Source organism: Sorex araneus, chromosome 1 (assembly GCF_027595985.1).
Source record: "Sorex araneus isolate mSorAra2 chromosome 1, mSorAra2.pri, whole genome shotgun sequence".
Classification (NCBI taxonomy): Eukaryota; Metazoa; Chordata; class Mammalia; order Eulipotyphla; family Soricidae; genus Sorex; species Sorex araneus.
The window spans coordinates 156,365,492-156,386,750 of record NC_073302.1 but is presented as its reverse complement, the minus strand read 5'-3'; the positions used below and the strand labels follow the sequence as shown (position 1 = coordinate 156,386,750).

At 38.9% G+C, this 21,259-nt stretch overlaps 1 protein-coding gene across 1 annotated transcript in view; it reads right to left on the bottom strand.

The window, feature by feature from the left end:
- Window positions 1–21,259, bottom strand: part of JMY (junction mediating and regulatory protein, p53 cofactor) — a 99,664-nt gene that overhangs the window by 25,476 nt on the left and 52,929 nt on the right. Inside the window, exons 3-5 of the mRNA XM_055130412.1 lie at window positions 15,612–15,762; window positions 13,982–14,151; window positions 473–638 (exon numbers count right to left, since the gene is read on the bottom strand). Of these exons, the coding sequence (XP_054986387.1) occupies window positions 473–638; window positions 13,982–14,151; window positions 15,612–15,762 (487 nt within the window). The remainder of the gene's footprint in view (window positions 1–472; window positions 639–13,981; window positions 14,152–15,611; window positions 15,763–21,259) is intronic.

Below are 21,259 nucleotides of genomic sequence, written 5' to 3'. Positions count from 1 at the left end.
ATATGCAGAAAAATCTAAGTAGTGACTAGCAGTTAGATGCTCAATATATTAAATACCGTCCCTTGCTCCTAAAACTTAAAATTTTTTAAAATCCAGAGTATGATCGAAAATTTTGTTTTTGGGCTACACCTGGTTGCGCTCAGAATTTACATCTGGCTCTGTGCTCAGAGATGCCTCAGAGTGCCTAAGCCCCTCCATGTGATACCAAGATCAAAACCTGGGTCAGCTGTGTGCAAAGCAAGCACTCCATCTGCTTATCCGGTCCCATAATAATTTTTCTTAACTGTAATAATACGTTGTTTTGCTTTATCTACTAGACCACTTATTTGACTTTAGAAACTTTTTTGAAAGAGTTCACATTGACTTTTTTAATAGTCTCAAGGAGAAAAGACAGCTGGCATCCATTCAGGTAAACCCTCCCGATGTATTCTCAATCTTTTGTCAACTTAATGTGGTTAAATGCACACCATACCTGATATCAGTCTTTTAATGCTTTCCAGTTGTGCTGTCAATAGTAACTCCTCACACTTTAAGATTTCAAACTGTACTTCATACAACTGAAGTTGAAGATCATAATAATCAGCTTCTAACTGATCCAATCGGGCTATGGCTTCTGTACCACCTTGCAAACTCTGCATCTGCATTGAAAATAAGAAAACTCTTCTAGTTCATGAAGACCAAAAATACATATATACACATATATAAGATTATAAATCAATACTAATCAGACAGAATAAAACCACAGATAGTTCTAAGAAAGAAGCTTGCAAACGAGAAATAAAGATTCTGTTGCTGAAATGACTGAGAGTCACACACACTTGATTGTGGTGTGCTGGAGACTACCTTATGGCCACATGCATCCCAAACAGCAGTGCCACTGCAATCATGTATAGGCAGTGAAAATCCACAAACTAGCTGCTTCACACCTGCAATGGAGGTGCTTTTGTCACTCAACTACACTGCACCCTCCAAAATGAAGATTTTTTTTTCTTAATGAAATAAAACCAGTAACAAAACATGACTTGGTAAATAACTTAGGCAAATAGTCACTGTCACGGTCATCCCATTGCTCAGTGATTTGCTTGAGCGGGCACCAGTAATGTCTCCATTGTGAGACTTGTTACTGTTTTTGGCATATTGAATACACCACAGGTAGCTTGCCAGGCTCTGCCCTGTGGGCAAGATACTCTCAGTAGCTTGCCGGGCTCTCTGAGAGGGGTGGAAGAATCGAACCCAGGTCAGCTGCATGCGAGGCAAATGTCCCACCCACTGTGCTATCGCTCCAGCCCAGGCAAACAGTAAAAATAGCTTTTTTGAAGTTTATATCACAGTTGATTTATATTGAGAATGGTATGTTCTTACTGTACTGACAAAATTAAGTGTCCCTTCTGCACTCATTTGTGGAATATAAAATAACATAGTATAAGACTGACACCTAAGGACAGTAGAGATAAGGGACAGGAATATTGTTCCATAGTTGGAAACCTGCCTTATGAAATCTGGGGGAGAAGGCAGCTGAATAAAGAAGGGATCACTAAGTCAATGATGGTTGGAGGGATCGTTCAGGATGGGAGATGTGTGCTGAAAATAGATAAAAGATCAAACACGATAGCCTTTCAGTACCTATATTGCAAACCATAATGTCCAAAAGTAGAGAGAAAGTATAGGGGAAATTGTCTGCCATAGAGCCAGGGGAGGGTTGGGAAGGGGGAAGGGGAGACCGGGGAGACATAGTGGAAAATGTGCACTGGTAGAGGGATGGGTGTTGGATGGGTGTATGACTGAAACTCAAATATGAAAGCTTTGTAACTGTATCTCACGGTGATTCAATATAAAAAATTTTAAAAATTAAAAAAAATAAGTGTCCTGTTTCATTCTCAAAAGTAGATATTATGCTCTTATCTTTTTCACCTTAAGACATATGAAAAAAGTCAATTACAACACGGGTGAAAATTTGGTTAACCCTAACCCTATTTGTTTTGCTGTATGATCCTAGCCCAGCTACCTTTCTACCACCTGCTGCCTAGATAGTAAAGCAAATAATCCAGAATGACAGAACTGCTTTTCGTGAAAATTCTTGCAATCTGCTGATAATGAACATTACTAGTATGTTTCTGTTTGCTGGGGGGCAAGGGGGAGAGTGCTCGGGGGTGGGGATTGCCACATCTGCAAACCTGGGTAGTGCTCAGGGCTTATTCCTGGCTCTGCATTCAGAGTTCACTCCTGGTGCTTTGGGGACCATATAACATACCAGGGATTGAACCTGGGCTGGCTGCATACAAGCCAAATGCCCTACCACTCATTATTTCTTCAATTACTAGTGTGCGTGTGTGTGTGCGTGTGTGTACAATATACACACACATTACACATAACAAATATATATATTATTTACATATAATAATATACATTATATATATTAAAATGGGGTGGGTTTTTTGTGGGGCGGGGTCACAGCTGGCGGTGTCAGAGAACCATATGGGATGATGGGGATTGAGCCCCAATCGGCCATGTGAAAGACAAACAAGCATCCTACCTGCTGCTCTATCTCTCCAGCCCTTGATGTTTGTTATTTTGTTTTAGCACCACACGAGGTGCTAGGAATTGAACTTAGACTGGCTGCTTGCAAGTCAAACACCCTTGCTGTACTATTGCTGTGGCCCATTATTAGTATTTTTATGTAAATGCACGCAGGTTCTTACATGGAACTTAAAGTGAGATTCAGAAATTTATAGGCCAGAGAATTAATACAGCAGGTAAGGTGCTTGCCTTGCACGCACCTGACCCAGGTTCAATCCCTGGCCTCCCATCTGGTCTCAGAGCAATCCTGAGTGCAAAGCCAGAAGTATCCCCTAGGCACTGCAGGATGTGACCCAAAAACTAACTAAATAAATAAAAGGAGGAAACAAAGAAGAAAAAGAAATTTCTAGGTGTGTCTCATGATCTTGTTTGAGGTCAGCTTGGTTCGTTTGAGTCCCCAGAAAATGAAAAGAGTTGGGCAGGCATCAGAAAGAAATTGCTATGGAGGAATGCTTTAAATATTGGTTCCAACTTCTCACTATTGCTCTGTGTTCCTATTTGGCTGTATATAGAGAAGTAGCTAGGGAAGATGGCTTTTTAGAAGTCTGTAAGCTGCAACTTATAAGCACAGCTTTCTGGTGTGAGAGATAAAAGTAAGCATTCTTCCATGAACATTCCTTCTAAGAACACAGCTCAACTAATATGGCACTAAACATTTATGCTGAAAAGCTCCAGGATACCCTATGAATGGTTCCTCCCCTGGGGGAGCTAGCAGCATTGTAAAGAAGCCCTGGCCTCAAGTGGCTTCCTCGGGGTGACAACTAAGAAGGATGAAGATGGCATGGGGGAATGTGGAAATGTTTATAATGTATGAGCTTATGCGTTATCACTGAAAGCTCCCAGAGTACCAAATTGCCATCTGACTCGTAGTCAAGGGACAGTATTTGTAGCAAAGATTCAAGTAATTAGAATGTTCTAATTACTGCAAAATGCAGGCCTCTGCCTGGGTGATTTTTTGAAATCATCTAGGTCTAAAATAGGCTTTAATAGGAATCCATTGTTTTTTTTTTACATTCTATATATTTATAGTCTTACCCAATGATGAAACTTACTTTGAGTATTTAATTTCAAATTCCTTTATAAGAATTTGAGGAGTAAAATAACAGTGTACAGTGGTGTACACTTAAAAATAACAAAGTGTGGGGTCAGAGAGAGCACAGTAAGGTGCTTGCTTGCCTTACACGTGGCATGACCAGCTTTGTTCCCCAGCACTACATCCTGAATACCAGAAACAGGAGTGATCCCTCAGCACTGAACCAGGAGTCAGCCCTGAGTAGCGCAGGGTGCAGCTCTAAAACAAAAGAAGGTGAATTAAATATAATACCTATTATAGAACCTCAACATTTATTATACAGGTAGTAACTAATGTTGCTACTTTAGGAAATATTTTATGAGTGACAATAAAGATAGATACTTCAAGAGGGTAATTATTGTGGCTTGTGGAGGGAAATGCTGATAATATGAAGCTTGCTGCTGTTGTCCTAAATCATAAAATACAGATATAATAGGAGTGACTCCTTTCCTGAGACTCCCTGTATCAGTATAATCACAAACATTGCTTTGCACACTATACTGTGTCTCATGTTGAGCTATGAAGACAAAGATAAAGCATATTCCACTGTTAGCTGCATCCCATTCTGTGAGCACTCAATGCAAAAAGGTCAAATATTCTCTGCGTGCAAGGTCAAATATTCTCTAGCTGGAAAATTATGATCAGCTAAGTTCTTTGTGTAAGTCAGTCTAAAATTCTTATCTACTAATACTTAGCAAGTCCAGGTCTAATCTGTTCCGTTTTCATACCTTCAACTTCCTCCAATTAAAGTGACCATTCATTTGCCATGTGACACTGTACTAAGGTTTCCCCAAGCATCCCCATATTTGTCTCTTCTGCCCAATACTTTGGCTAAGAAAGGAAGTTTAAAGCTTCCTATTGACATATTATCACAATGTCATTGGCCACAACTGCCAAATAAGATATGATAGAACTTTGATTTCTATCAAGGTCTCATATGTTACAAAAACACTTGACATGCATAGTGAAAAAATACAGCAATATCAAATATTAAAATGACAAAAGGAAGCAAGTATTTTACAAGTGACCTAACCCACAATTTTCTAGTTCAGTAAGTTCTATGTACAGCAAAGGAGTCTAGAGATGGGTCAGCCTTAAAAAAAGTACAAAAACTTCACCAGAGAAAAAAGTACAGAAAATAATATAACAGATCTGTTATATTCCAACTGTAAAAGAACGATTAATAAGGCAGTAACTGTCTCAGAAAAAAAGTAAAAGAGTGGGACGAGAGCTAAAGCACAGGCAGTTAAGGCACTTGCACTGCAAGATGTTGACTGTTTGATCCTCACACTATGTATCTCCCCACCACCCCCCAAGCACAGAGCAGAAGGAAGCTTTTAACACTGCTAGCTATGTCCCAAAAACAACCACTGAAAAAAGTAAAAGGGTAAGACCAGTGGACTTCTAAGGAATAAATGAAAGAAAAAGGGATAAAAAAGTCAAGGGCTGGGGGTTTGAGAGAGTACGGAAGGCAGGGCACTTGCCTTGCATGTGGACCATACAGAATCAATCACTGACACTCTACTTGGTCCCCCAAGCACTGTCAGGAGTGAACCCTGAGTGTGCACCCAGAAAGAGTAAGGCCTGAGCACTGCTGGATGTGCCCTCCCCACACACACAAAAAAAACACCAACAAAAAAGTAAATCAGAGACTGTAAGAGGGTAAAATGGTGCTCTAAGATTAAAATAAACTTTACTAGCTTCCCCAGTTCTATTCAGTCCCTGTTCACCACATCAAAGTTTCCTACTATTCAAACTTCTTGACAAGATCCATATGAAATGCAAATAAACATTTTAAGCATGGAACTTAACTTTTCTCATCTTATTATTTCTTTCAGTGATATTTATGTAATACCAGCAGAGATCAGAAAAATAGATGTAATATTTATTAAATTTTTATTCCATACCAGAAACTATGCTAAATGCTTTATATCCATTAACTTATGGAATGTTTATGCAGTGTTAGCATAGCTGGCAGGGTGTTTGCCTTGCATGTGGCCAACCCAGGTTCAATTCCTCTGTCCCTTTCAGAGAGCCCGGCAAGCTACCGAGAGTATCTCGCCCACATGGGCGAGCCTGGCAAGCTAACCATAGCCTATTCGATATGCCAAAAACAGTAACAAGTCTCACAATGGAGACGTTACTGGTGTCCTGGTGCCCGCTTGAGCAAATTGATGAGCAACAGGATGACAGTGATACAGAACTTATGGAATTCTAATTCTCCTGGAAGGAAAGTATTAGTTGTTTCAGAGACAGATTCAATAACTCACCCAAGATTATTCTATACGTAATGTTTGACAGTATCCATACCTTCCAATATAATTGTCACAAGCTTAGTCACAATGTGGCCAGATTTAAATTCAATGAAAAATTTAAATTGTGTTCTTCTGTCACATACCACATTTTCAGAATACTATGACGTTTAACCCAACTGTCATTAGTAGCTCCCCTACAGATGATTAAAAAAAAGTTCCAACATTGCAGGGAGTTTTTTCTTTTCTTTTCTTTGTGGGGGAAGGGGTCACAGCCGGCGATGCTCAGGGGTTACTCCTGGCTATGCACTCAAGAATTACTCCTGGCGGTGCTTGGGGGACCATATGAAAAGCTGGAAATCGAACCCAGGTTGGCCTCGTGCAAGGCAAATGCCCTACCCGCTATGCTATTGCTCCAGCCCCCAGTGCAGGAAGTTCTAATGAATAGCAATGCCTAGATACGAAGTTCATATTCATGATCATACACATGTTCAGTAAATACTTGATAATAAAACTGATAAGGGAATATGACCATAATTAGCTATAATTTAGCAATACATTTTGGGAAGTATCAAAATAATGCAATATAAGAAACTGCGTAAGGAATGGTACACATTTTAGCAGCTTATGTATGGCATAGAGAAGACCTCAAAGAATCATCAAATTTGAGTTTGGGTGGGAATAGTTGAAATCATCTATAAAGAAAGTATACTGATCTATTTTTAAAACTTTCAGTCACAGGTATGTTAAAGGTTTTCTGGTTAATCCCTGCTAACCAAAGAACATAGTTAACAGAAGCTAACAGACCACAAGTTAATTAGATAAAACTTCTTTCCATGATTTGCTTTCTGGGGGAATCCTTAGTTTTTTCCTTTCTCAAATAATAACTATGAGGGCAATCTCCTTTCATTAATAACCCTTACTTTGGGCCAGAGAGATAGTACTGTGGGTAGGACACTTGCCTTACACATGGCCAACCTGGTTCAATCCCTGACATTCCATATGGTTCTCTGAGCACCACCAGAAGTGATTCCTGGGGTGCACAATCAGGAGTAACCCTTGAGCATCTTCAGTTTGGGTCCAAAAGAAAACCAAAAGACCCGCTGAACATTTAATTTTAAATTTCTGATTTGGGCCACACTGACAATATGTATAATAATATACAGAGCACTATGTTTTATAAATATTGTTTTATAAATATGTACTATGTATTTAAAATTCAGGGCTGGGGAGATAGCTCAAATAAAGAGCATATGCCTGACTCTGGGTTTGATCCCCAGAACTGCATGGCTCTCGAAAATCATTAGCCTGAGTTCTGTGAGAGAGGAGAGAGGGCAACAGGGCGAGAGAGGGAGAGAGAGAGAGAGAGAGAGAGAGAGAGAGAGAGAGAGAGAGAGAGAGAGAGAGGGAAGTGGGGAGAGGGAGAGGGAGAGAGGGAAAGAGGCACAATATTAGCTTTTTTTAAAGAAGAACCAACCTATATTTAAATCACAGGGTGGAAATGTATTATAATGCCTGCACTGGCAATGTATATGTTTAGGATAGGCATTATAATTCACATGTGCTGTTTCTAATGACTAATGTGGTCACCATAAATTAATGCTGATAAAACTGAAGTATATCATCAAAGATGTACGTAAAACACAAACATGTATTATATACATATAACAAGCAGAAGCCTGGTACAAAAGACACCAAATTCTTTGAAAGAATTCAAACACACCCCAAAACAGTAGAAAACAGATTAAAAGAAAATATGATGACCCCAGGGGAAATGACCCCATAGATAATCATCTAGATTCTCACAGCCCATTTCATAGCCTCTCCCTTCCTCTACCACCCTACACCAATTCCACTAAGAACAATGTTCTTGTAATGCTACACAGTCACAAATCTCACACCTCTGGAACTTTGGCTACAAAAATAGCGGCTCTTTTAGGCACTCTATTTTGTCAGTATGACTCAATGTCTACCTAGTTGGAATAAAACTGGCCAATATAATGAAAGTCAAGAGTGGTAATCTACTTCACAGACAATTAAAAATGCAAGAATTTATAAATTTTAAAGGTACAGGAACTTAAAACTGCAGGCTGGAAACATGAAATTTGAAAAATCTAACTAGAAAAGGAGGTTGCAGAGAAATGCTTCAGAGAACATTAGATGGGGATTTAAACTCTTACAAAGAGATTCTGAATATAAAGTTAAAAAGTACCCAGACAAGCCAAATTCCAATTTTTACTTCTCACAACAGCAGTAAATAAGAAAATGCAAGGAGAAAATAAAATCACCTTAAAATCCATTAACCACAAAAAAAATTCTGGTTAATGGAGGAGAAAATCTCCCTAAGAAATGCTCAAGGGAGCTGAGGAGGGTCACACTCTAAGCTATTCACCCAAGTGCTGCTTAGACCCTGTGATCTGGGGTGCCACAAGGTGCCAGGGGGCAGGGAGGACAGGGGACAGGAGGTACTATATGGTAACAGGAATCAAACTATGGGCCTCTCCAAGTCAAAACCATGCTTCAGCTCTTTGGGTTACCTCTCCTGCCAAGATCTCTCCCACCCCCCAGTCCCCAGATCACAGCCATGATGAGTTATCTCATTAGAGTACAGTATCATGTATGCTTTTAAAATGTCAATGATTGTAAAAAAATACAAATGCGCGCATGGAAGAGGGTGATGTGATGTGTGTTTTCGGGCTCTCGGGGCAGCTCTCTCTTGCTCTCTCTCTCTCTCTCTCTCTCGCCGCTCGAGTTTGGTGCTCTCGAGCCGCTGTGTATGGAACCGGATCGGGATGGCTCCTCCTTGTGCTCTGCTTCTGTGTGTCCTGTGCTCCCTTCTGTCTGTCTATCTCTGACTCTGTCTCTGTGAACTCTCCTCTGGTCTCTTCCAACCTCTCTCTGTCTCTGTCATCTCTCCTCTGGTCTCTTCCAATCTCTCTTCTGATCTCTCTCTCTCTGGAGTCCTTCTGCTTCAGTCTCTGGAGCCCTACTCGCTCTCACTTCTGACTCTGACTCTCACTCTTTTTGTGCTCTTTCTTTCCCCTGCTTCTGGTTCCAATGACTCCCTGACTTCTTTCGCTTTGTGCTCTGCTTCTGTGTCTTCTCTCTTGCTTCTGTGTCTTCTTCCACAGTCTTAGTTTATATAGCAATCACATAGGGTGGTGGTGACACAAAGGTGGGTTGAACATTAGCAAATCAACAAAGAGGGGTAAAACCATTTCTCCAGGAGATTAACAAAATCTCACCTAAGGAGATTACTCCAGATTACGATGAGACCCGCTTAAGGGCAGGATCCCATCTAGGGTGTGTTGCTTTCTTCTTTCCTCTGCTAATAATCCACTTTATTAGTTGTAGTAAATATACTTCTAATATTTCTAGCAATGTCATTCTGTATGAGCACAGTAAGAGATATATCAAACTTAAAGTTTGGTTCTTCCTGAGGACATCTCACTATGTTTTCTAGACCACAGTTCTCAAGTCAGGTTAGTCTTCCTAGCCCCAGCAGGGTCCTAGTCCCGTCGTTACTTTTGGATCATGACACCATTTGTCTATGACCATGCTCTCAACTTAAGAGTATTGTGGCGCTGTGGCCGATGCCAGGGTAGCTCACAGCTTGCCCTGGGTTCATTCAGTCCCTCGTCGGGACCCTGCTTTTGGGGTGCTAGGAACTGAGTTGAGAAAGCAGATGCCCAGGAATAAATATTATTGGAGTCAATCAGCTCCCAAGTTACAAAGCATAATATTAACTGTCTTCCTGTGTCCATACAGAAAGGACATTGCTTTAAGGTAAACTAAGTTCCCTGTGGCAAGGCTGAAAGGACAAACCCAATGTTATCCTACAAATGACCACACTGATAAACTTCCTCAATAGAAAATAACTTAGTAAAACTATGCATTTTATCTAAAACTGTATTAATGAAAGCAGAGAAAAATTTAATTCTTCTAGAGACTAAAACATAATACTTTTACAGAAACACCTAATTTTTAAAAATGAGTATCATCATTCTATGATGTAAGAGCAAATACTTGCAAATCATATCTGACAAGACCAATAGAATATATAGAGAACCCTTTCAACAGTAATGTAAGTATTAGCGGTGCAAAGAAAGATGTGGAGAAATTCAATTGGTACTCTGGAAAATAGGTAGGGCAGTTCCTAAAAAGATTACAAAGACCAATATAAATACTGTCCACAGAAAAAGTTTCACATGAATGACCATAGCAGTATTTCTACTAGCTTTAAAAGTATGCAGAAGTTCAACTGATGACTGCATGTGAAATGAATATAAAATGGAGTATCATTAGATTAAAAAAAAAACTAACTGAAGTACTGATGGTAATCTACAACATGGGTAAATATTTTGTGTGCTAAATTTAAGAAAGGAAACCCCCACTCTCCATATTCCATGGGTATAAGATGTCTGTACAATCATACTTACGTATATAAAATGTAGAAAGGTAATTTCTGGGACTGGTGGAGTTCAGTGGGAAAATGGGGAAATAATTTCAAACAAGTTCATGCTTCTTTTATAGATGAGAAAAATATTCTCACATTGATAGTGGCTACTTATTTTTTCCTAATTCATCTCTCACTACTCCTCCAGATAACTATGTTGAATTAAAGAGCTCTTCCTGTCCTTTCTGGGACTCCTGGAAAATGCATTTCTATGTGGCCCTCTGGTCAAAACGGAGTATTTTTTCAACAGACAGTTTGATTTATGCTTTAAAAAGGACAGCCTTAAACAGCATGTGTGGAAGGGGAGAGGTGTAACTTTATACATATCACCCACTGTCATTCTTGGCAAAAACAGTAAATATATTGTTGAGTAAACAACTAGATTAAGGATATCCGAGTTACACAGAATTCCAAAAGACAGAAAAAGAAGAAAAAAAAAGGGAAGAGTTACAACAACCATGTTTGGGGCCTGCAGTACCTTAAAGAATTATGGCACATGGGCCTGTAACAGAAAGGGGTGCCTGAGGTAAAACTGAAATGGAGAAAATGAAGGGTTTTGGTTTAGAAATACTTCAGGTATGGACTACTGTTATCAAAAAAAAGTGATTTCATCTTTCCCCCCAAATGGCTAAATAATATATAACACAACAAAGTGTTCATTATTTCAAGCAGAAAGTAGATAAATGAAAATATTAGGGTGAAAAATTCAAACATACCTAATATCTTAAGCATTTCCACCTTTGTATATTTTAATTTTGGACTATAAAAGACTCAATCTGAACAAAGCCAATGCCATCAAGAGTGACTATCTATGATATACCACTTAAAATAGAAGTTCATAAACTTCTGTTAGGGTCACTGTCCCTTTACAGAAAGAAAAAAAGAAAATAATTATTCTGCATACCCCCCAGAAACCTACCCTCTCAAGGGACAAACAAAAAACATCCCATCATCACCACACTGCACTGAAGGCTATTACCGCCGAGCTCTGGATGATTCTGGCATTGCACTGATGTAGAACAAGCCACTTAGGTTCATTGGTAGCTTCTTCATTCACTACTTAAACTACATGCTGTCCTTATTTAAAAAAAATAATATCCTCAAGCAGGAGAGATAATGTAGCATGTAAGGTACCTTGCTTTGCATGTAGCTGACCTGGGTTCGATTTCTGGCATGCCATGTAGTACCCTGAGCATTGCCAGGAGTGATCCCTGAGCACAGAGCCAGGAGTAACCCGAGCATCGCTGGGTATGGGACCCCGCCCCACAAATCTCCCAGTTTCTAGCATATTGTTTCTAATATTTAGAAAAATCTATCAGCAAATGACCAGTGTAGATAATTAAGTGTATTTCATAATAAGCAACCTGTTCTGGCTGAGCTTAATAATGATGCATAAAAATATATTAAAGAATTAAAATAATAGCCTAAGAGAGAAATAAAAATATTATTTATCTATACTTCATGGATTTAAGCATACTATGGATTGTAGGATAACAGGTAGTTTAGTTTTATTGGGTTGTTCCCATCATGGTGCTCCCATCCCTCTGTATTTATTTGTAACTTCTTTCTTAGTGTTCTGTTGACTTGTAAATATTGTTTTTCTCTTTCTACTTGAGTCCTTTGCATAGTTTATTCAGAGCCATGTCCTTTTGTATGGGAACAGGAAGACTGTAGCAAATGCTATGCTATTGTAACCGGGGAGTCATTTGACTCTACATGACATTTTCTTCTTGGGCATCTATTCTCTCGACCTAAGCCTCAGCTGCCCTTACTTCCTAGCACCCCCAAAGCAAGGTCCCGACGAAGGATGAGACGGACCCAGGGTAAGCAGTGAGTTATGTGCTACCCTGGCATCGAGATGGGCCTGGCCAAAGCGCCTAATGCTTAACTATAAGTTAAAAGCTTGGTCATGGACAAATGCTGTCATGATCCAAACAGTGATAACTAGATTCGGACCCTGCTAGGGTTAGAAATGATTAATCTGGCCTGAGTGCTACAGTCTGAGTCTGTGGCAAGACGTTGCCAGGAGAGCTGCCCTACAAGTCTCAATGTATTTCTTACTGTGTCCATACAAAAATAACTAGTATTAAGATGTTAATAAGTTCTTGGACTAAGGAAGGAGAAAAACCTTAAGAGGTATTTTGCCTGCTGGCAGTCAGGAGGGGCTTTTGGCGTGGAATGCCTGGCCCTCAGGAAGGGCTTTTTAATGCTGATTTTGCTACCTGACTGTATAACCAAGAGGGCAAGGTAGAGAGAGACTAGTAGGGGGTGAGACTAGGGAAGAGATCCAGCAGCAGAATCCAGAGTGAGGAGAGGAGATCCAGAGCTGGGAGAGAAGTGGAAGGAGAGACAGGAGAGAATGGAATAAACGGCAACTGATCATCAACTGGCTTGGCCCTCATTTTCCTTCTCCGTCTGCCCCATGGCCCGGGCCACTCGGGCTGAGTGGCTGAGCGAGAGGCCTGGGACTGATCCCTCCCGAACCCGGGGATGGTCAACGGGGAGAGTTGCTGGGGCTCTCCCCCGGTCGCCCCCTGGCAGATGTTTTTTACAATGGATCATATATTAAGAACGCTAATAAACGAAGATAATGAAAAAAGTATTGATACGCCACAAACAGTAACAAGTCTCACAATGGAGACGTTACTGGTGCCTGCTCCAGCAAATCGATGAGCAACGGGATGACAGTGACAGTGACAATGAAAAACAGCTTTCTTTTGGAGAGGTGGGTTACATGCAGCAGTATTCCTAGCTATTCCTGGATTTGTGCAAGGTAAATGCCTTATCCCTTGTGTGATCTCTGGCCCAAACATTGGAGCGATAGCACAGCGGGTAGGGCATCTGCCTTGCACACAACTGACCCAGATTCGATTTCTCCAACCCTCTTGGAGAGCCTGACAAGCTACCAAGAGTATCCCGCACGCACGGCAGTGCCTGGCAAGCTACCTGTAGCGTATTTAATATGCCAAAAACAGTAACAAGTCTCACAATGGAGACATTACTGGTGCCTGCTCGAGCAAATCGATGAGCAATGGGACGACAACAGTGCTACAATATAAATATATGATATATAAAAAATAAAAATCTTCGGTTTTTTATTAAATTTCTCTGGGCAGGAAATTCTGAATGGTATCAAAGTTTTGAAATCCAGAGCACCTATATATATATATATATATATGCATATATATATATAAAATAACTTTTTCTTTTTATGGTTTGTTGGGCCATACATGATAGTGTTCAGGGCTTACTCCTGAACATGCTCGGGGGATCATATATATATTTCCTGGGATAGAAGCAAAGTTGGCCATGTATATGACAAGCACTTTACCTTTGTACTCTCTGTTTGGCCTACACCAAAAAAAGTTTTAAACAGTAAAGAAATGGATTTTTTTTTTTACTATCCCCAACCACTTCAAAAGGTGCTGCTGCCTGTAGACACACTGATGCTAATAGCAGCAACTCCAACAATAGGCCTCATTATGACGCTTATTACTATCTCCTGGAGAGAGTACAAAATTAACAACTGCTGTGAATCAGAAAAACAATGGTGTACAAAGATAAAAATCAACTAACAAATCTAAATAGTTAACATTTTGGCTATTTTTCTGATGGCTTCGTTACCTCCTCTTTTAGTGCATGCTTCTTCTGTTCCAAACAGATCTCTTTGGCTCTCATCATCTGTAGAGTTTCCTTAGAAACAGCATACTGAAGTTTTTCCATACGCTCAGCTGCTGCTGCCCATGATGCTTTACCAAATTTCTTCTGATCTGCTCGCATTCGATCATACACAGCTATTAAAAAATTAACACAAAAATAGTGAGAAAATGAGACTCTCAGATCTCACTGACCAAAAGATAAACAGACAAAATTCCACCTTGTGATTAAATAACCTGTAATAACCGTAAAACAAATTCAAGGGACTAGAAAGATAGTATAGTGGGCAGGGTGCTTGTCCTGCATGCAGCCAACCAGGATTCACTCCCCAGCACCCCATACAGTCCCCCAAACTTCCTAGGAATGATCCCTGAACATAAAGCTGGGAGTACAGTCAAGGATAGCTGGGAGTGGTATAAAAACAAAAACAAACAAAATCAACATTAAAGTATTTTTTCAATGAGAACTATGAATAATCACCCCCCAGAATCTTCTGAAGACAAAACTAAGTTCTGAGATTAAAGTTTAAAAAACACTTCTACACATGTTGATTTTATCGAGTTTCAATATTTCTGTATAAATATTTTGTGAAGACTTTAATCAGTCATAAGTATTGATAATGTTAGAATTGTTTAAGTCTATGTGGCAAATTTAACACCTGATTTATTAAAGAAGTGTGATCTGATGTAGAAAGATAGAAATCCTAAGTATAAGCATGAAGCTTACTGTGAGGTTAGAGTTGGTGTGGTCAACAAAATTGCAAGGAACATACCCATCCCGCACCCTTCCAGATAAAATAAAGGAAGGAAAAATTTTATTTTGTCACAATTCACTTCTACTTCCAAAGATACTTCTTAGCAATCAAAAAGCAAGTGTTCCAGTTTTTAAAAGTGTATTACTGATAGCATGATATCAGTAATGGTATCATTACTAAATTGTTAACATTTAATCCAAAGTTTTACTGTTGGAGGTATACTTTATTATAAGAGGCAGGCAATCTGATTAGCATACCAAATGAAATAATTTAATATGCATTCATTAGTTTTTTTCTATACATGCTCAGAGGTAAGTGTTAAATACTCTGTACTGCTACCAAGCCGTAATCAACTTTCGCAGGCGAGCATACCATAATAATCTTTATCTCAGAAATTTGTAAAAATCTTCATTTCATTCTAGAGAGAAAATATAGGAGCTAAAGGCACTTGCCTTGCATAACCCTGGTTCTATCCTGGATACTGAAAATTTGGCTAAGCACCACCAGGAGTAATCTCTGAGCACAGAGCCAGGAGTAAATCCTGGGAAACACTAATAACCATCCCCCCCCCCCCCCACACACACACATTTTAAAAAGGGGACATATATCTTAAGTCTTAAAATGTTTTAAAACACATACCTTAATTAAACCACTCATCTTCAAATATACACAAGGTGGGGTTGGAGAGGTTAGGTCATACTTGGCCATGCTCAGGACTTACTACTGTCTCAGCACTCAGGGATCATTGCTGCCAAGGATGGGGGAACCACATGAGGTGCTAGATACTGACGCTGAGGTGGCTGCACCCTACACACTGTAACTCTCCAGTCCTCGGAAACCTACCTTTCTGAGCTTTAGCTGTTATTTCAAAATATTTAACAGTAAGATCTTGAATAGACAGCACAGCCATGTGAGCTTTCCGCTGCCAATCAGCATCTTCTTTTTGAAGACTTTCGATTCTTCTGGGACCCAGATAATCATTCTCCATGGAAATCTTTAGAGGGAAAAAAGATATATTCATTCCTTAACCATTTATTAAAATTTATAGCACTGTGCATAGTGCTAAGAAATATGAATTTTCCCCTGCTCTAGAGTAGAAATTGACCTTTGCAAAATATGTGTAGAATAATACTGAAGGTATTTGACAAATGTGCCTTCCACCTTCTGCCCGTTTTTTTTTTATCCTTCCCTTTTCCATATATAACAAAGGCATATAAAAAAATGTTAACACTGATAATTTTTTCTAAGATATGAAATTAATTTTCTAATTTATGATACTTTTTTTTCAAGAATTACTTGTGCCAATAAAATAATTACTAGGTGATAAAAGAAACTGAATACACAATGTACGAGAGGCAAGGTACTTACCTTGGATGTGGTCAACCCAGGCTTGAGCCTAGGCATTACATGGACCCTGAGCCCTACTTGGAGTATTCCTTCCCTGACACTGCCAGGTATGACCCAAACGTTCTTTCCAAAATAAAATAATAAGCATTCTTTGAGAGTATTTGAAAAATAGGAAAGAAAGAAAATCATGAACATATCAGGGATACTGGTAAAAGGAGACATGTGAAAGCTAAAATTAAAAGTCACCAAAGTGATAAAATACAAAGTTTATTAAAGTACTTTTTGTGGGGGTCTTCCTAAGAAATGCAAGAGAGCCCAGAGATACTCCTGGTGATTCTTGGCCAACTAGATCAGGCAGCTGAATGCTTAGGCTCAGTGATGGGAAGTTACTTAGGCCCAGTGATGTTGCAGGGGGAGAAGTACGGGGTGCTTCAAAGTGTACCCAGCAATGCTGAGACCAAACTATCTTTCAAACTACCTTGGCATGCAAGACACTCTTTCTAACTCTTTGAGTTATTTATATAACCCTATTAGATACTTTTACAATAATATAAAAGTATATATAAAAGCATTACACAGATATATTTAAGTACAAAGAAAGGTGAAATCCAGGACAAAAGTGATAGCATAAGTGCCAAGAGATGATACAGTAGTTATTCAGGTTAAATTCCTGACACTACATGGGAAAATTGCACAGAAAACCACCAAGCTTAGTGAGGCTAATAGTACCATAGAAGGACTCAACTAGCACTAACCAACACAGCAGATCCTTTTAGCAACATCACTGTAAGATATAAAAATTATCACAAAATAACTCTTAGACTAATTTAACTTTTGATAATTCCATTTGCCTTCACACTGTAACAAACAATATGAAGTAAACTTATTTGTGCCTGCATACGGGCAGGCTGGAGTAGTGGGTGGGAAACTGAGGACACTGGGTTTCCAGTCCTCAGAAGGGCACAGTGATGGGGGAATTGGAGTTGGAACATACCTGAAACAACTGTATAGTGAACAACTTGGTAAGCCAAGTTGTTAATAAAAAAAAAAAAATTTAAGGGCTTTTTTTTACACATATTAATTTTGCAAAGGCTATGAGCAGATTTTTAAGTGCAGGTGTATTTGACAGAGAATTCATTTAAAGCCCAAACAGTAAATGAAGTCATCAAAGAAAATAAAGAAGAAAGGGTTTATAACCAAACACTATTGCTCAGAAATACTGATATTCTAAAGCTGAATGAAGAGTATCAACCAAGTCAGAGGAAGGGAGTCTATTAAGATAGTGTGGGGTTAAGTAATAAAGAGCAAGATTTAAGATGGAAAAATCAACCCTGTTAGATATTGCTTAGTGCTGAAATAAGGTAATAACCAGAATCCACAGAGCTAACAGAAGGAAGAAAATAAATGTAGTTAACAACAGTCTAAAGCAGTAGTTCTCAAACTTTTGTACATCTTTGAACCAGAATTGTGGAATGGTGAACTATCAGTTTAAATAGTAATAATTTTTCTGAGGACTAGCAGAAAATTTCTCTAGATCGGCACCAGAGATTTAGGCAAACTCCCTTTGCCTTATTAACATTCTTCACATCTTCAGATCTGTGCTCACTTATTGTTTCATGACAGCCTTCCCTGAACTTCCTTAAGTTCTTCGGCATAAAACATACTTTTCTGTCACAGTACTTATTGCAATCATATTTTGTGTGATTTTCTGGACTTAAAAACACTGCTCTCCTCTTTCAATTTTCCAGAGAATAACATTATTTTATCTGCTTTTCACTAGAATAATGCCTGGCATATGTTCTAGGCAATCAAAAATATTTCCTGAAGGAGGGCACAAAATACCTACTTCCAGACATGTTTTTATTGTGAACATGTGAGAAATACAAATAATTCTTTGAGAAATTTTATTCTAGAAATGAACAGAAGGTAGAGCTAGAAAAAGACAAGTTCCAGGGTAGACCTATGTTAAAGAGAAGATGCTGGTGCAGGTCGAATGGTAACAAGAAGCATTCACTGGAGGGAGAAACTAAAGATATAGGAAAAAAATAGGACTAATTAGAACAGCAAAGTCCTTAAGATGGGAAGGGACAGGGTACAAAGTGCCATAATGAAGATTTGCTTTTGCTTTAGTATTCGAAGGAATAGTTCATGCGCATACAAAATAGCAGGTTTTGAAATCTGGTAAAGAGTGAGAGAGCTGGGGAGAGAGAACAGCAGTGAAAGTATTTGCCTTGCAAGCACCAGGCCCAACTGGGTCTGTCTCTGGTACCCTATATGGTCCCTGTAATCTGCCAAAGTGATCCCTGAGTGCAGAGCCAGGAATAAGACATGAGCACAGCCAAGTGTGTCCAAAAAAGAGAGAGAGAGAGAAAGAGAGAGAAGATTCTTGCCTTATGATCTCTATTTTCTCCTATAAAGAAAGAACCTAGATTCTTTACTGTGTTAACTTTTTCTGGACCAACAAGGAAGTCTAATGTTTTTAGAAGTCAATTTATAACCCTGTAACAACTGATTTCCCCAAGTGGACAATGATGTTTTTTAAACAACTGCCCTGAAAGTCTCCTGGGGACTGAGTTCTCTCAGTCTTGGATATGAAACAGTTTCTGGCTCAAAGATCTATTAAGCTCTGGTCAGCAGCTGATAGCACTCAATTTATTGATATTCATTTAATTATAATAATAAATATCAATTTATTGATAATTTATTGATATTTATCTCAGACTATGTGTGATCCCAAGTAGTGATTTCCATAGAGATCCAAGTACCAGAAGATTCCCTATCTTTGCAAGCCAGAGACTGTTTTGAACTTGCATTTACATATACAGATGTACATATAAAATAAAGCTTAAAAAAAGAGGGGGGTAGAAGGCAAGATGAGGGGTGGGAGAGGAGGGGAAAGAGGACAGAAGGAGAAAGAAAACAAAGGAGAAAACACATAATAGCTGGGTTTAGATGATAGGATGACAAAGCACTGAGAAAGACTCACTAAGCAAATATTATAAACAAGATGTTACCAAGGTTAGTGTGGTCATGGTGAACACACACATTCAAACACTCTTGGTGGAACTTTAATATATACTTCCTTGGATAAATGGAAATGATGATAGCATTTTCTTTGACAATAGTTTTTAAAGCCTTATTTAAGAAAATATCTTGGGGCCAGAGAGATAGCTCAAGGGGCTGAGTGCATGCTTTCCACAGGGTAGGTGCAGAATGATGCCCAGCACATTATCCTTTAAGCACTGCCAGGAGTGATCTCCAAACAATGAGCGAGGAGTAGCACCAAAGCACTTCCAGGTGTAACCACCCCACTCACCCTGACAACAAATAAATAAACAATACCTTTAACAAAAATAACAAATATATAAGTTGTTTGCAATGAAAAAAAAAAGGGATTCAAAATATCTGGTAATAGTTAAAACATGCCCATAAACTATAACTTCCAAATAATAATGCTTGGGGCTGGAGTGATAGCACAGTGGGTAGGGCATCTGCCTTGTACGCGGCCAACCCGGGTTCAATTCCCAGCATCCCATATGGTCCCTTGAGCACTGCCAGGAGTGATTCCTGAGTGCAGAGCCAGGAGTAACCCCTGAGCATTGCCGGGTGTGACCCAATAAAGAAAACAACAACAACAACAATAATAATGCTTTACTAAGAATTTACACAGAAATAACTGCAATAACCCAGACCATAATTTCAATTATATAAAATAATGCTCAAGGGGAAGATGTATTGCTTGGTGGGAGATTAATGGGCAATTTCTTTCCTTCCTGTTTAAAATCTGTATTTTCCAAAGCCAAAGAGAAAGTACAGTAAATAAGACACATACCTAACCCAGGCTTGATCCCTGGTAGCACATATGGTTTCCATAGCACCACCAGGAGTGATCCTTAAACATGGGCAAGTGTAACCCAAACTGGCCCCCTACTACGTACAAAAATAAGCAAGCACCTCCCTGTAATTTCCAAGTATTATTTATTTACTGCTTCTATCATTAACAAGAAAAAAAATATGCTTTTGTCTCGGACTCAAAAGTCTGGTACCAACTAGACAGGCTGAAGACACATTATTCCAGCGGTTTCCTGTTTCTAGTCAAACAATGAGCTCATGTTTTCATATATATGAGGCCCAACTAAAAGCATAATTATTAAAGTTACCTCTTTTTTCCAGTATGTGGGAGAGGCAGAGAAAATAAAGATATGTCTCCCTTAATAGCTGGAGAAGCGAATTATGAGAATTCCATTTCTGGGACTATAAAAATAGTTCCAAGCAATGACAATCAAGTAGTAGCAGCAGTATGGTATGATTCTCTACTCATCTGAACTGTATTTTAATTCTAGAAGAATATTGTTACCACATTTCATATTATGAGTCAAACTAAAAGAATGCAATGAGATATAAGGTTAGCCATTCATGTTTAGGTTTTCCCATAGCTTATATCTGAAAAACCTTTTGATTACATAATTTGATTAAAGAGACCTCTTCAAGGGGCTTCAGGGGACCCAAAGGAGGCAGATATATATTCATCCCCCAGTACTTCACCATCTAATTAGGGGATAAAATAGGCAACACATATCTGAGTTACAGAAGTACATTTTTAAGTGTTATGGCTATTACCAATTGAGAATTTTGACAAATCACTAACAATGTTTTATTACATATGGTGTACTAGACATCAGTCTGATGACAATATTGTTACTGGTCATTACGAAAAAAGATACTTCACTCTATGAAGGATATCAACAGATGCCAAAATTAAGAATTACAATACAGGGGCTAGAGCAATAATACAGTGGGTAGGGCATTTACCTTGCATGTGGCCAGCCCAAGTTCAATCCCAGGCATCCCATATGGATCCCAAGTATTGCTGGGAGTAATTCCTGAGTGCAGAGGCAGGAGTATTCACTGAGCATAGAGAGCCACGTGTGACCAAAAAAGAGAAAAGAAAGAAAGAAAGAAAGAAAGAAAGAAAGAAAGAAAGAAAGAAAGAAAGAAAGAAAGAAAGAAAGAAAGAAAGAAAGAAAGAAGAAAGAGAAAGAAAGAAAAAGAGAGAAAGAAAGAAAGAAAGAAAGAAAGAAAGAAAGAAAGAAAGAAAGAAAGAAAGAAAGAAAGAAAGAAAGAAAGAAAGAAAGAAAGAAAAA